Source organism: Spinacia oleracea, chromosome 2 (genome assembly GCF_020520425.1).
Source record: "Spinacia oleracea cultivar Varoflay chromosome 2, BTI_SOV_V1, whole genome shotgun sequence".
Classification (NCBI taxonomy): domain Eukaryota; kingdom Viridiplantae; phylum Streptophyta; class Magnoliopsida; order Caryophyllales; family Amaranthaceae; genus Spinacia; species Spinacia oleracea.
The window spans coordinates 10,361,170-10,378,428 of record NC_079488.1 but is presented as its reverse complement, the minus strand read 5'-3'; the positions used below and the strand labels follow the sequence as shown (position 1 = coordinate 10,378,428).

General features: G+C 35.0%; 1 protein-coding gene and 2 long non-coding RNA genes across 4 annotated transcripts; 2 read left to right on the top strand and 1 right to left on the bottom strand.

Annotated features, from left to right (window-relative positions):
• Positions 1 to 515: 515 nt before the first annotated feature.
• LOC130466772 (uncharacterized) lies at positions 516 to 4,138 on the top strand. The gene is made up of 6 exons (XR_008926927.1): positions 516 to 810; positions 914 to 939; positions 1,120 to 1,231; positions 1,417 to 1,650; positions 1,774 to 2,116; positions 3,699 to 4,138. It is a non-coding gene; the product is annotated as an uncharacterized lncRNA (long non-coding RNA).
• A 4,283-nt stretch (positions 4,139 to 8,421) lies between these two features.
• On the bottom strand, positions 8,422 to 9,344 carry LOC110804454 (auxin-binding protein ABP20-like). The gene has a single exon (XM_022010046.2). The coding sequence runs from the start codon at positions 9,212 to 9,214 to the stop codon at positions 8,582 to 8,584; it is 633 nt and encodes a 210-aa protein (XP_021865738.2). The 5' UTR covers positions 9,215 to 9,344; the 3' UTR covers positions 8,422 to 8,581.
• Positions 9,345 to 12,349: 3,005 nt separating this feature from the next.
• On the top strand, positions 12,350 to 16,929 carry LOC110804457 (uncharacterized). 2 transcript variants are annotated; one of them, XR_008927485.1, is made up of 5 exons: positions 12,350 to 12,646; positions 14,106 to 14,605; positions 15,185 to 15,261; positions 15,395 to 15,478; positions 16,440 to 16,929. It is a non-coding gene; the product is annotated as an uncharacterized lncRNA (long non-coding RNA). The 2 variants fall into 2 exon arrangements; XR_002537739.2 differs by having other exon boundaries at positions 12,350 to 12,652.
• Positions 16,930 to 17,259: the final 330 nt, after the last annotated feature.

The window sequence follows — 17,259 nt, the reverse complement described above, 5'->3', positions numbered from 1 at the left end:
TTCTGTCTATGGGCAGTTATTTTCATTAATAATGAGAACTCAAGCAAACTGTCATGACTGGAGAAAACAAAAACTTGAAGATATCATGAAATGGACCGTCTTTGAATCAATTAACTGCCTATGATATAATAAACAATCGGTAGCAAAAACATATGTATTATTAAAAGTGAGTTGCATATCCAATAGGCATTTCATCATACATTAACCATATCATATTTTAGTGGCATCCTAAACCTCTCAAATATGATTTCTTCCATATGATTCTTCAGTCAATTTGGTATAAAAGATTCTTTCAATTTAGGGCATGTTGATAGATTCGTGTTGCATTGTGTAATGTATATGAAACAAATACCGAGTTCGTTCTGTTCTGGTAGATGATCTGTTTCAATTTGAGTTGAATGGTCATTTAAATGCCCGGTTTCAATTTGGGGTGAATGGTCATTTAAATGCCGGGTTCAATTTTAAATAAATAAATGTCATTCTATAAATACAAAAAACAGTTGCATAGTGTTTGTTTTGTGGAAATAAGTATGTTAAAACTCGAGGGAATGTTTGGTTTCAATCCCGAGTTCATTCTGCTCTGGTAAAAGCTCGGTTTCAATTTGAGTTGAACGGTTATTGAAATGCTCGGTTTATCTTCTTTGGATGTGTCCCTGTCATCATTTATGATAACTTTGTTCCACCATTTTTTTGAGACTTTGAACTGGGAGTCATTTGCTGTGTTTGTTCTCTCTGTTTGTTCTCCATTCTCCTGTGTTATCTCTCTGTTTCTTCCCTTCCCGCAGCTTTGCTCTCCATTCTCCTGTGGAGGTAAGTTCTTCAATTTGTCATTCTTCTTGTTTGTGTTTCTCCTCTCTTTCTTCAACATCAATAACTATCCTAACTATTCTATTTTTGTTGTTGATTTTTGCAGTCTTCACCTCCTTGGGTTCGAATGAGGTGAGTATATTATTGTCAATCTCGATCTGAAGTTAGGATTTGATTCTACATTTCTTTTTGGAAAAGAAATGATTTTGTAGCAGTTATTTCGTATATTTACCTCTTTATGTTGATTGTATTTATTCATTTTTCGTGGATTTTTTTTTGTCATATTATCAAATGTTGTCGTCTTCTACGTAGTTTCCGGTGGTATTCACGCTATTTCTCAACGTCGGGGGTGAATTATTCAATTCTAGGGTTTGATTCTCTGCGGCTCCAGTTCAGGTTGTTTTCGTGATCCAATCTCGTTTGGGTGAGCATTCTCTTTGAGAATTAGGGATTTCATAGAAATTAATTATTGATTATTGAATTTATGGCTTTTGTATGTCGTTTGTTGAGTTTAGATTTATGCATAAAATCAGTTCTAATGTCAAATTTAGTCTCTCTTCTGGGCTTGTCACTGAAAATTGGTATTACTTCCCACTTCCTGGAATGCAGCTTACGATGGTCATGTTGAACCAAGGAAGCGCGCTGAACATACAGGTCAAGGGAACTTCAAGGTTTTGATCAAAATGCTCACAGGGGGATACAAAAAAAGTCATGTATATGGTAATAGTTTACGTTTCCTATTAATTTTTTTATCCACTTTGTCTTATTTAATACTAACAGGAGCTTATTTAATAATAACCGGAGCATTTGGGACTCTATTGGTGGTTATAAACATTTGGATTGGTAAGCATTCTCTTTACTCGAATTAAAACTCGAATCTACATTGTCACCACATTAGCCCATCCTTCTGGGAGAAGACATTTAGTTACAACCATTTACGAAGACTGCGTTTATATATTACTGCAGGTACCATTCTACCGGGCAAGTGAATGAAAAAAAACGATGTTTACAGCTTTGGAGGTTTGCTCTGCTAGAGCTCATTACCGGGAAAACAACAATAGTTGAAGGCAATGCAAACACTAATTTGGTTCAATGGGTAACTCCTCTGTATGAAAGATAGAAAGCATATTCGACTCAAGGCTGCTGCTAGAGGTGAAAACTACAAACACTGTCTGGAGACCAACAGAGTTGGCTATGAGTGATAGAAATTTAGGGTTTGACTTTAGGGTTTAATAGAAATACGAAGGAATAAAACCCGAGAAGCTGAGACATAAATCCAAGGCAAGATCTTGACCCGTTTTCGTGCAAGGTATCATAAACATCCAAATTTTCTTTAATTTAATCTTTAATTGATATTGAAATTTTAAATAAGGGATTAATATATTAGGAAGTGGATAATATATGGAGAAGTGTTAGATTTTAATATGGTTTTAATTAATTATCAAGAGAAGGCCAGATTGTCAAGAATTTCTTGTTCGAAGGCTTCGTTCTTCTTTCCTTCTGATACCCCCCCCCCCCCTATGGCCCGATGGTCTTCAGCATTTCCAGTTTGGAATTCTCCAAAGGATCCTTGTATTTTGGGGCAGTCCTCTTCTTCAACTTGGGTTTTTGAGTGTTTACCAACTTTTCAGACGTGGCAGAGTTTCTGCATAGCATAGGCTTCCATGCAATTTTAGATGCATTGCACATAGTAGTTACACCACTTCTCCGTATTTTTGTAATTTGTTACTTCTTCTGCTCATTAGATTCCCGTTACTTTTCTTTGTCGTGGTTAACCATTCCTTTGTGATCTGACATTGCGCAATCCAATTCATGTATATATCATGTATTAAAGGTCGTATTGGGACCATTAGGTAGGATTTCATTTCGTTTCGAGTATAATGATATAGGATATATTAGCGGGGTCTAACATTTTGAACAGTTATATGGAGGTGAGATATGAAAGTGGATGTTTGAGGAAGGTTATTTGTGAGCCTGACACCTTTCATGGGAAAAATCATAAGAGGCTCAGTGTAAAAAAAAAACCTGAAAATAGGTCGAATTAAGTTAAAACTGACTCAGGGTAGAATTGGGGAATCATAATTCAAGAAAGAACGGGGAATGGAAAATCGAAGACGTCTTTCTTAACAGAATTCCAGAATGAGACTCCGAGAATGACATGTTTGGGGGATAAACCATAGGTAAACTGTTTAAAGAACATTTAAGACAATGCTATGACGCGGAATATGAGGGAAAGAGGGGGGGGGGGGGTGGTTAAGGGAAAACTAAAAAACTAAGATATTCTAATATGAGGATGGGGTATGATTTGTCAAAGAGTAGCTTAGTGCCTTTGTTTGTACATTTCAATCTCAATATGTCCTGGTCAAAATTAATCTAATGATTATAAATGTCATGGTAAATGGTTTCAGAGAACCTATATCCTTGTTGGAGGGTTCTTGTTCCTTTTAATTTGTTCGAATTCTTTTCTAATTAATAGAATTCCTTGTCACCGATCCAAAAAAAATTAATGAGAAGTTTACTTATCAGTTGATCGTCGTAAGCGATTTTGACTTGAAAATTCCCATGAACAACTTTTCTAATTTGCTGTGATACCTTTTAAATTCAGTACATAATGGAAGGTATGGTTCTTTTCTAGCTGTTGTGAAACAAGGGTTTAATTATTGGTTATTTGTTTTTCTTTTAAATCTAACGTACTGTTTTTTGTGGCTTCATGTCATGGAGTTTTTACACTTTATTTGTCTTGATTGTTATTATTTCCGAGGGACGTGTTTATTTGTTGGAGTATTGTGTTTTATGAGTATGTTTTGTCTTCATCATCATGCGCATGCCTTGTTGGTGCTTTTGCCTTTTGTTCCTTATCTTGACTTCGACACTCTTGTATTTTGGTGTAGTTTGTGGCAAAGAATAACTCAAGGTGGTAGTGGTGGTAGTTGTGGGCGTGGTGGATACAATATAAAATACTTTTAAGAACACTTGAGTGATTTTTGGTCAGGAGATGAAGGTGGAAGATGAAGGGGAAAACGACCTTTCTGGGACCTCATTGCTCTTGTCGTAGTCTGAAGAAAGAGATGAATAATGAAATGCACTGATAAATGGGAGGAGGTCAAAGGCAAATCAATCTGAACTTAGGTAATTGATGATTTAATTTTGTAAAAGTGAAGAGAAAACATAATATGCGTTTAAGAGAATGAGATCTCAAAACATTTCTTTGTTTACACTTTATTATTGGAATTTGTATTTGTGTTGAATGTTTCCTTTGTTTAGCCATCAAATGTACGTTTTAGCCTGGACTACAAGGCATTTCTGTAGTACATTTTATCTCCTACTGACTGAATAACAAATTATACATGAATTTAGATTTCAGACATTTACATAGACACAACAGAGAATAAAAGAAAATTCTAGAATCCAGATAAACCAAAGAGAAACATCTACCAAGTCAGTACGTGAATCTTTGCTCTGCTGAAGTTTTTCTTCTAGGAATCTTCCAATTCTTCATGCAACAGTTAGACCATATGCCAGCCCCGGATAGTAATATAGTATAGTTTAGTATATAAACTATTCATCGCCCTAGAACGTACAGCTAACAAATAGTCTACATAAGGTACAGACATAGGGGATTGTGATTTGTGAATACTTTTAAAGATGAGGATCTACCTTGCACGGTTTCAATATGGGTTGCAAGAATGATGACCTGAAAAGAGCGATTAACTTTTCAAGCCAAGTTCTCTCCAAGTCTAGATCTGCCACACAATTAAAACAGGCACTTATTTCCTTCAGAGACAAATGAGATAGGTTGTTGGAAATACTGTGCTTCACTTTATTTAACAACAAAATTTACTCAAGAGACATACCCTGAAGAAGTTTGGAAACATATATATATATATATATATATAGTAGTTTCACATGCAGCAAGACTTGCTATAAGATAGATATGTAAACCTTGTCGTCCTACGAGCTGAGATACATGGACCTTTTCTTTATGCATGCGAAACAACTATGTATAAAATATTCTAATGACAGCTAGCTGAAGAGAAATGCATCAACGTATATCTCTTCATTGCATTGTGTTTTTCACTATGAAACATGAAAAAAACCTACATGTCTCAACATTAATTCTCTCCAAGACTTCTCTTGTGCTTCCAGAAGCTGCAATTTTTCCAGATATAAACATGTGAGCTGAGGTGATTACTCCATACAAGAAATGTTACAATAGTTGGTGTAGGGGTAACAATCTCACCTGAGAAAGGGTTGGTACATTGGTAGGATCAAAATAATCACAGTGGTTGGGATCAATAGGAACACATTACGACCTAAATATCAACATGTCATAGATTCCGTTAAAAAATTATGTTCAAAAGTACAGGCTCATAATGCATTATGCATATGATTCTTAATTTGATAAACCAAGAAACGAAATTTGGAAGTCTGTCAAGTTCAAGCTGTGGAATTTTCCTAGAACTTGGCAACTTGTCCATAAGTGGAAACACTGGAAGACTTAAACAAAAGAATAGCTGCTAACCTGTTTTGGGGTGCATGCAGAATGGATCCTTCAATAAATGATTCATATTCTTAGTGACCCGAGATATTGAAGTATATTTACTTAAACTTATCATAATTGATGTATTTCAGTACTTCACTTGCTCTTATTTCGAGGTATTAACATGTTATAGAAAGTACATCACTCAACGAACCTCACTACCTACTCCTAGCCCGTGGACCGTGGTATGTATAAGAGAATACAAGCTCTTCAATTTACTTGCTAAGTCATTGTCCCAGAAATATTAATGATGATATTTACTTGTGCATTGCGAAATATAATGGTGACCTAAGGTTCAGTTGCTAATTATGCTATTAAAGTTTGTTTATTAGTTTATTGTTTGTTTAATTGGGAGTAGTTGTGTAAGATATCAAATATGCTCCTCCGGTTCTACTAAGTTAAAGTTTTGGGATATGTTGTCTGCTAAATTGTGCAGCTTTCAATATTAGTATAGGTAATGCTTGGTTATGATTAGTATTTGCTGATTTTGAGTAATGAAATGCTGACATTTTGGCTGTGATGTTTGGTTGTTGATCCTGCTCACTCGGAAAAAGTAATTAGTTTATGGTTACTCTATGTGGGATTAGTTTTGGAAAGACTTCAGGGGAGGTGGTTCTGAGAAACTGTTTTTCGAGGCCGAACTGACGTTGAATACATATAGTATATTACTAAATAGAGTTGAACGTAAGTCTAGCCGGAGAGAATGGCGCAACTTTATTTTACGTTTTCTAGAGAACTTGCACCATTTATCAGGACAAATATGTAGTAGTTGTCAGTTGTGGTACGTAGACGCCAGTAGGTCTATAACTCTGGATCATAACTCATAAGCACATTTATCTTTCTGTTACTACATTGTTTACTACCCATCTTTCTTTTACTTGTGATTTCTGTTGCGATTAAAGCGAAAATTAGAACAAACTTATCTGATTCGATGAACTGAACGAAGAACAATTGTTGCGTCGTGGACACCCACTGTCCTAAAAACAATATTACTAAATGGATGGCAGTACTCTCTCTCGATATATTCAGTCATCATCATCAATTCACCACCATCTCGTTGACTTTTTCACCGATTACCGGCCACTTAAGCCCAATAAAAGTCGTCGGGTAGTAAAGGTGGGATTATTAAAAAATATGTCGTAGGTGGGATTAATAAAAGAAAATCGGCCAAAGGTTGGATTAATATTACCAAATTTTCCTTGTTATTATTCGTTTGAGAATATGCACTGATAAATTATAATCTCACGCTTTTTTATATAATAATGGGGTTTCAAGTCCTAGCTCAACAAATTTCATGGATTTTTGGGGCCTACATAGTCGTGATCAGTCACGTTAATATTCTAATTTTTATAGATAATTCTCTATCTAATCGAATCTATATGAATTTAGGGCTGGCCGGCGCCTAATATATACTTAGGGGCTTCTGTAGCTTGGTAGCAATTCAAGTATACAATGTTTAAAATGGGGAAATGGTTGGTGTACCTAAGTACATTAATCTATTCCAAAAGTGTTTTCTCTTTGCGACTACCAACATAAATTTTAATAAATTATACCTATAAAAATTTCACAATTTTTTTCTCGATAATTTGGGGGACGGCGCGCGTTAGCGCGTCGGCCAACAACTAGTATATATTAAAACTCCAAAGCATTTCATGAAATCTCTTCAAGTGTCATGGTGACTTGGCAAGTGCATGACATGGCGTAGCAGTGCCATGCCATACGCACACATCGTTTATTGCATCCTCGTAAAAAAATGTTGGTATCCATCCTTAAACTCATGACCTCTTATATGTTAATGCAAAGTTTTAACCATCACTCCAATGACACAACTTATGACTCTAACACAATTAAAAAGAGAATTTTCATACTGATGAATGCATAAACCTTTAATACCCAAATTTATAAATTTGAATAATAATTATGGTAACAAAAACTTCTTAATTTTTATTCATTTACTAATCAAATCATTTATATATTCTAGAATTGTTTTTAGATCAAACATAAAACCATGATATTAACAGAGAAAAGAATAGGAAAAAATAACGTTGAGCTTTCTTTTAGCAAATCAAATGTGTTTTTTCCTCCAAAATGTTTTTCGGCTTTGTAACTCAATATACAATTGTAACTTAAATATTTTCCTACAAGTATAAGTAAAGTAGGTAAAAAAAAAATATTTACACACATAGTGCAAAATTACACAAAAAATTGGTTTATTGGTAGTTGGTTAACCAATTTTATTCTTAACCTGCATATGCAATGAAATTCATATTATTGTGAAACTACCTACATAAAAATAATTTATAAGTTAATTTGAAATGACTAAAAAAAACTCGAACTATATGCAACACTATGGGGCATCGCCCGGGCCACTAACTAGTTGTTTGTTAAATCCTGTGCAAGATACCAAACATAAAAATTAAAAAATGACGAAAGGATTATTATTTATCCGATTTTGGTAAGGTAGTTGGTTGATCGATATCGATCTCCTTATTTATATATGGAGATAATAACGCTTCGCTATCACAAGTTAATTACAGTTATTGTTCTTAAGGGCATGTTTGAATTGAGGTTAATGCATTAATAGGGTAGTTAAAGTCAAACTAAGAAAAACTATAAGGTGATAAGAGGCGATGATAAGGGGATGAAGTGGTGGTAAAGTGAGTAAATTCGGGTTGGTACGTAAGGAGAAAAGAAAAAGGAGGGTGGAATAGTTACCCTCATTAAGGTAATTGTTACCCTCATTTGGGAAGTACTAGCTAGGTTCCCCCTTCATCCCTTCTTCTTATAACACCACCACGTACTTCTCATCCACCTCAATTTACCATCATTTTCAATTCCTTTTCTTAAGATGGTTGACTTTTATTACTCCCATAACCCCATTACCTCCAATTCAAGCAAGTCGTAAATATCCAATTATTTTTCGAATGCTAGGAGTAGATTTGCTCACAATTTATTTTAAAATAGATCGTTTATTGAAAGACGAAAATTATACACTAATGAAAAGTTCTTAATAGAGTACCCAAGCAATTAAAGGTCATTATTGTGTGAATCTTAACTAAAAACCTAATACGTAGTACAAATTTAAACATCCAACTTTATTTATATTAATCGACAGTGAATAAGGTTACAAACTCAACAATTACAATACATCAGGATGAAAAATTAAAGTACGTAACACACATGATATGATCAAGTGATATTGAAATGGTATTTCATAGAATACTCCCCATATTATTAGTTGGTGCCACCAAAAATTCTCTTTAACTTGTGAATTTGTGCTGCATCCAACAAAGTAATTCTCCGCACCACGTCGCTTGGCAAGTCATTAGCCGCTAGCGAAGGGGTGGTGGCTTGGAAGCCGGGGGATGGGCTGTTAAAGGAAGCAAATGCAAGAGCCGGAGATTTACCAATGTTAACTTGGAAGTGAAGTAATGTGTGTGGAAATATCATAATATCTCCTTTGTTCAATGTTCTATAGTATGCAACGTTATTTGAACCTATAAAACCGGCAATTATTGTCCCCTCGGCCATCAAGAGAAGTTCAGACACTCGGTGTGAATGGAGAGGGACACTTCCACCCACAGCAATGTCCGCACGTGCCATGCTAAGGCCTAAGCCGTTCAAAGCAGGGAACGTCTTATCGTTTGCTAGAATTATAGCAGAGTCAAAGGGGATTGATATATTACCTGGAGTGCTCAGACCAGAGAAAACAAAATCATCAGCAGTTAGGCTAGTAACATTCCTGCAAGGATATCCTGCTGGTGTAACAGGATAGTGGAGATCCGCCACACAAAAATCAACCACATTCGTGGCGGACGCAAAGGAAGCAAAGAGGGAGAAGACGGAGAAAATAATTAGAAAACCCATTCTCAAAAAAATTAAGAATGTGAGTTGGATCAACTTAAGAGGTTTGTCAATTAATAAGTGTGGTGCCTCTAAATAAGGTGATTTATGTTCCTTTATATAAAAGTGGAGTGTAAAGTATCTAGTACGACGACCAATTAAATTTGGCTGATATAAAGTAATCTCTCCGTTCCTTAATGATAGTGTATTTTGAAATCTAAAACAATTCAAAATAAGTACGTGTACTAATCACATAAGTCTCAACAATAGAATCTAACTCATGTGGGTATGAGAGATAAATAATTATGGGGATAAAGGTTTACTTAAAGGTAAACAACTGGATCATTTAGATATTTGTAAGAGTATAATCAGGATAAATATTGGACAAATAAATAAAGATCTCAAAAGAGACTAACAAAAAAAATCAATGCGAAAATAGGACTAACGGTAAAAAAACGGAGGAGGTATATAAAAATGTATCAGTAACGTTTTTTTTATTTTCTTTTATTTTTACTTGAGATGAAACAAACAAGAAAGAAAACAAAGAAATAGTTCGGGATATGTATCCTACTAGCAATATGGTGTTAAAAGCTAGTTCGGGATATACTTGCAAGCTAGTATATTACTACTGAGTAAATAGGTCTGGAGGTCCCTTAACTTTGCCAAAAGGAGCAGTTAAGTCCCTCAAGTTTCAAAAGGAGCATTTAGGTCCCTCAAAATGGATGGAATAAGCTATTTTTATTAACACCGTTACATTTTCCGTTAAGTTCAATTAAATAATAATAAAACTGATTTTAAATAAAGGGAAATCAATTTACATGTGTATAAATGATTTAAAATAGCTTCTTTTGATTTTGACTTAGCTTTTTCAAGTTCCTTAGCCTTTTCATTTGCTTTTTCACCCTACACATTTCATCATAACAAAGCAATTTAACCCTATACATCTACAATAAAAATTAACAAAATATATTAAAAGAGATGCTAAAATATTTGATCTTGATTAATTCCGAGAAAGAAAAAACTGAGATCTAATCCCCCAAACAAATAGATTGATCATTTGGTGGAAGATGGCAGTGTATTCCATTGAACAATGATATAGGGATTACAATATGATCGAGTCCTAATTCATTAATATGACTAGAAGTCTAATATACATCAAATATCCCAAGGCAAAATCCTATGAGATATCTAAGTAGTTAAAAATCAAGTGTCGATGTGATTACAAATAGTTCTTACACTTAACTTATTAAACACAAAATCACAACATATATTAATAAAGGATAATCTAGTTACATGACAATGGTCCTTCCCCACTGTACAAGGCTAGTAAATACCCGTTGCCAACCCAATCCTCAAAAGGGTAATACACTTGAACCATAACATAAGACCAACCGAGTAACGGATACCATTTATGCACAATTTGATCCGACTCACGTTTGTTCGGCCCGGGATACAGACATTCTGGGATACAGACCAACTGCCTCGCGTACCTTCTGTTCACATGCCATCCATTCGTTTCATGTACTGCTTGAAGCCTTGGTTTGATGGCCATCATCTAGAACTCTCGAGGTGAGGCCCCACGAGGTGGATCCCTTCACAACACGCCTTTGTCGAACCCAAGCTTCACTTCATCGAAAAATGATTTCCTCACCATTCGATGATCTGCTTTTCAGGATTCTCCAACATTCACAACCCCTTTGAGAATGACTCAACAAGGGGTCATGGAAGCATGACATTGGAAGGCTACTTAGACAGAGAAACTACGGTCGTGTTTTTTTTATGACTAATTTTTATTTTCTGATATGGGGGGTGATATTTGTATACGAAATCTTCTATGGTTAAGAAGATATTCATTGTGTTGTGATGAATTGAAAGGAAAAAAAAATGGGTTGTTGAGTAGAAGAAGAAATATATATGGAGTATTGAATACAAACCAAGATATAAGAGATGAATATTGTTGTAATGCTTTAAGCCAACCCCCTTGTGTTTATATAGTCAAGGAAGACCAATGGAAGATAAGCTGTTTCTCACATCTCAATGTTCCTCATTAAATACTTAGGAGTAGTTAGTAGACCAAGGAAGACCAAATTAAATATAGTCTTGTTGTAATGCTTTAAGCCAACCCCCTTGTGTTTATATAGTCAAGGAAGACCAATGGAAGATAAGTTGTTTCTCACATCTCAATGCTCCTCATTAAATACTTAGGAGTAGTTAGTAGACCAAGGAAGACCAAATTAAATATAGTGCGTCTGAAATGCAACTTGTATCTAATACAAATGTTTAAATTTCCAGAACAGTGGATACATACTCTGTATATGTGCCTAGTTTGAACACATACTCCGTATTAAGGTTCATTACCTTACTCGGACGAAGCTCTTTTACGTCCTCTTATCTAACGAGTATGACCATTAATTGAATTTCGTTAAATAATACTCTGATGAGCGAGCTTAGCTTTGAGACGAGATAGAACACAAAATGAGGCTCATTAAACAAATCAGTTTGGACATGATCTGAACACAAACATGCTCGTTCATGTTACAAGCTCGTGAACAAGCTCGTTTATGTTCATTTATTTAATTAATTAGACGGGCTTGAACACACATCTAAACTTGATAAATAAATTAGATTCAGGAGCATGAAATATTGGACATATCGGTAAGTACAACGTCTAATTGTAAATTGTAACAAAATTCATAATTCACGTTCTACAAAATTTTTAAGTGTTTTATTTGCCATGGAATGTTAAATACTCTGTTTTTTGAGAGCCTCAACGGCTATATTTTTGTAAAAAGCTAACTGAAATGAATTTCCCTTTATTTAATTATTGGTAAATGGTAAATGTAACTGTTTTTTTGTCGTTTAGTGCCTTTTATTTAGTTTCCTTTTAATTTAATTGAATTTTAACGGCCGTTAGTAACAGAAGTAAAAAAGCAGCGGTTTCCGTCCATTTTGAGGGACCTAAATGCTCCTTTTGAAACTTGAGGGACCTAACTGCTCCTTTTGGCAAATTTTAGGGACCTGCAGATCTATTTACTCTATTACTACTCCCTCCGTCCCGGAATACTCGACCCGGTTTGACCGGCATAGAGTTTGAGGGACTTGAATTGACTTATTTAATTTAATAGGTACACTACTACAAAATGCGTGTAATGTCGACGCGGTAGCCTCGACGCCAAGGGCTGAGCGTTAGAGCTAATTTTTGGCCGCGTGGGTTTTCGACGCCTTTCCTTGTCTAAAACATTTGTAGACCTGATAAGGCGTCGAGATATTAGTTTAACCGCAGATGACCCGCACGTGATTCGCCAATGTCACCGCTTCATATTTCTAAGAAAAGTAAACCGCCCCACTTCTCTCACACATTCACCCTAACTCCGACGATGAACTCCTTCACTCCATCTGCATTTTGCTGGAAAAATTCCTCATTTCTTCCAGATCCACTCTCAAATGTTAATGGAGGTGCAGGTTCTTTCATCTTCTCATTCGGTTGCCCTTTCGTTTGTAATTATTCCTCTCTCCTCCCATATGTTTCAATTTTTTTTTTCTCTCAACTCATAGATCTTGTTCGTCCATTATTATTGGAATTTGCATCTTTTTTTTTTTAATTTCTTCATATTATGCGTTTATATTTATGTAATTTGGGGTTTAGGTTTTCATTTGGGTAAATTGGCAGCTCAAAAAATTTAAATAAGGAGAATTCGGCTATCAATTTGCATATAGGTTATATATATTTATGCTTTCCTTTTATGAAATTAGGCTTTGTATATGAAATTAGGTTGAAGGTAGGATGTAGAAAACTATACCCAATCGATTTTGTCTGTCTGTAGTTCGTCTTGAAATTGATGGTTATTGAACTTTTGATAAACTCAACTATTAGACAAAATGATAATCAATAACCGGTAGTCAAAAAACTAGAGTAGCTTTTTCAATGAAATATTCCTTTCAAAAAGACACATTTATTGTTTTGATTATTTTGGTTGTGTTTACAGACTCTGAATTCGTGCTTTGTTTTGATGGAAAGGGCATGGAATGGGTAGGAAAAAGCTTAACCTCCTTTAAATGTCCTTTACTTTGGCGATCCGTTTTGGTATGAGGCTTTAGCTTGGGGAATTGGTTAATTGATTTTGTGTGTGATTTAAAAAACTGCTTTGTGGGTGTTTTTGCATCTGTATGCATATATCCGTTTTTAATGGAGAGACTTCACCCTTTCCTATTAATATAGTTTCTGTTTTTGAATTTTCTCTAGGCAGCTTCACTATTTGCATCAGAAATTCAGAATCCTTAAGCAGCTCTTAGCCTCTCTGTCTGACTGTCCTGGTGTTTTTTCTTTTTTCGTCATTGATACTTCGTATTAGGTTCAACATTAATGTATCTTGCTATATGGTGTCTTCCTTCTGATTGTGACAATCTAAACCAACAGTATAGTTACTATAGTATGAGCTTGAATAGGTACAATTCTGATGCGTGTGAACCAACATATAGAATCGGAGATGCATTATTCAATTAATAACAAAACAAAATCAAAACAGTTTTAAGTTTTATTAAAACTAGAGACTAAAACTGGAAATAATACCAAACACACCCTAAAAGAATAATTTCCATTAATTACGGAGTGAAATTCATAGTCAATAATCAATTAATTACGAGTGATATTTATACAACAATCCTATAAGTCACAAACTTCTGATCATCACAAACTTTCAGATCGTACTGGCTATAATCTTAATAGATATCCCAGATTAATAAGTTTGTGTTAGTTTGCTGGGAGCTTACTCTGATACTTGGGGGATTCAAGGTACCAGACTTTCAAAACAAAAAAAAAAGGCAAAAGCAAACAGCAGGAATGAAATTTTCTTATTCCAACCTGTTTCAGAGATTTTCATCGATCTTTGTTTGAATTTGGTTGATTTTTTTGCAGGTCGAAGTTGTAGGATGATTCTGTTATATTTTTTGAGAGAATATCACGTGAGGAATCAGAAAAAGTTGAGGCGATTAGCTTCGAGAAGAGTAGTGATATGACGCCCTGTCAACTCATCGCTCGATGCTTATGGTTTTTGTTGTTGCTCAATACCATGAGATGAATGCTAAGACAGCAGCAGAACACTAAAAACAGAAGAAAACAGCAGCACATGCACTTCTGAATTCTGATATGTTCAAATTGGTTCTTCTGATAGACTAACCATCTTTCTAAGCAAGCCCCCAAGCTTTCCCATGTCTACCATCCTGCAAAAACAAACCCCAAATACCTCAGTAATCAAAACAGAAAAACACGACGACAAAAAACATAAATAAGACATGCAATTCAGGTCTATATTACTACACAATAAAGTGAATTTCAGGCCTCATCCAAATGAATGCTCTGGAAGTGATTGGTAGGTTATTCCTGGTGAAAACTCCATAACCCACATGCGAATTCAGGTAATTTTTTGAAAAAAATTCATTACTCCTTTTTCATGAACTTTAATTGTTCTGTTTATTTGTTTCCATTCTAATTCTTAAGGTTTTTAGTTAGTTTTTAGCCTGTTATTTGTTTCCACATTGGATATACGGTTTTGGTGTGCCTGTTTTTTGTATTGATGAGGGTATGGTTATGACATGACTTTCCTAACCTGTCGTTGGTTTCTTTTGACTGAATCCTGTGAATTTGATTCACTCTATTGTTTATAGGATCATAAAGGCATATCCAATGCAGCTCCTGCTGATATTCCATTTTGTTCTTACCTATCATTACTACAAAATACATGTTTTGTCGACGCTTATGGCTCGACGCCAGAGGTAGAGCGTTGGCCTAAAATTATAGTTCTGCGTTTTCTCGATGACGATAGCCGCCTAAATAATTGTCGTCCCTTTTTGGCGTCGAACTTCCTCTTTAGTTTAGGGTTGTCATTGCAAAAATTTGGCATTTTGTTTGGTAGAAACCTGAAATTGAACTTCCTCTTTAGTTTAGGGTTATCATTGCTGTTAGATGTGACCTAATCAAGATTAATTATGACGAAGGATTATTAAAAGATTTTGGAAGTTGAAGACGATGCAACAGACGGGATATAAGATTAAGTTATCGAAAGCTCGCTTTGGTGAGTATTCTACATGTTTTAGGAATTAAGATGGTTGTTCTTAATAGCCTATTGGCATTGCTCAATTATGAAATTTTGTTTTCCAATTTGAAGTTTTCTGTTGTGCTCACATCTCTTGACATTGATTTCGTAGAAATGGCATCCGGATAAACGCAAGGACGATAGTGTTGTTGTAGACTTGCAGCCAAATTTCAAAATATTAATGAAGCTTATAGAGGTATAAGGTATTCTTAATCCTATTGATGAAGCTTATAGAGGTATAAGGTATTCTTAATCCTAATTACTTACAAGGGACTTGGAAGTAAATCCAGCGAATCATATGTGCATTTCCCTGTGAAATTAAGCCCAATCTTACTGTTTGTGTGGGAGATGTATCTCTTGTTCAGTCATTTTGATATCCTCTAATAGTGCAACTTCTGTAATTAATCTCTTTTTAATAAATTTGGCTAAGAGAAGCTGTAAAATCTAGCAGATCTCATTTTGTCATCACCAGTAACTTTATTCCGTTGATATTATTGACTGCTCCACTTCAGTCTTTCTGGTATTTTTGTTATTGTTCTTTATAGAAGGAAAATTTCCTTCCAATCAGTGAGATGATATATGTCTGTTGTCATTCACAATTCTTGTCAAAACCAAACTTCATAGTATGTGTATGTTTTTTCTTCATTCACTCTTTTACCTGTAATCTGCATAAAAAAAATTTAAAAAATTTCATCAGTTGACCCTATTCACTAGATTTCCATCTTGATACATCAATGATAACCTGTTAATCATGAAACAAGAACTTTAAAACACGAGAGTGCATTGGTTCTGAAAAGAACTTTCATATGTACTCGCCCATATCTTTTCCCATGATCTCTTCACTCTCTATATTTTCTGCTGACTTATGCATACTTGGCTTGGGCAATAACCCATAACTACTTGGAGATCTAGGAAGGCTTCTCAGTTTTAATTATTTGTTTTATTTTTATGTTGTCTTTTTTTTTTGAGGGAATGTTCTTTTTAAAATTCTTGCATAATCGTATGATATTATATATTTCTTTCCCGTCCAATCGTCCATTGATTGTCTTTACCATTACTCAGTATGTGGTACTGGTGTTATGTGTTTCATAATGAAAAAATGCTAGTTTTATTATTTCGAGAACTGTGATACTTATGTGATATTTGGATATTTGCAGAGAAATGTGAAAGATAGCCATGAAGATTCTTTTATAAGAGAAAAGAGGATCATCGGCCAATCAGCCCCACTGTTTACTCTGCAGAAATTCAAATCAGCTGAAAAGATAAGACAATTGCAGACATCGTCTTCAAGGTGATACGAGTAGGATTTCTGCTAGATCTGAGAATCGTGTTTTAAGCACCAAGCCAAATCCTCTGCTTGCTGAAAATTATCATTCACCCTCTCTGGTGCCGAACACGTATGAAAAGCTTGTACGAACCGAAATGCATAACTTACATGCATAAAGCTGAGGTTGCTAGAGAGGAGACAGAGTTGGGATTCTATATTGATTTGACGCCCTGTTGTTATCCATTGATTGTATTCTTTGTTAGATAATTTTTTGCAAAGTATTAGGTTTTATATTTGAGGGAGTTTTGATGTAAGCATACCCATGTAACTGATATTTTTTTTATTCATATTTTTTGAAATATAACAAGTTAACGTGAAAATATTCCCTATTGCTGCTATGAAAGCTGCTGAAGCTGGCTTGTTATAGCAGCGTTTTTTTAGTATTAGAGTTGTCTATTTCTCGACACCTTTTTACGTAGGGATCTTGGCTTAAATATAAGGTAATAATTTTCGACGCTATAAAGGGCCTATAAATTAAACATGGACAGCAAATCCCGTCGAGCTGTTCTGACACATAAAGGCGTCGCCATTATCGACGCTGAACTACACAGAAGACGTTGTAAGGCGTAGCAATTCTGGACGCCTTATTCATGACCTGGACAACGGACAGCGTCCCCTTTACCGACGCCTAAAGGCGTCGCGATATCTCG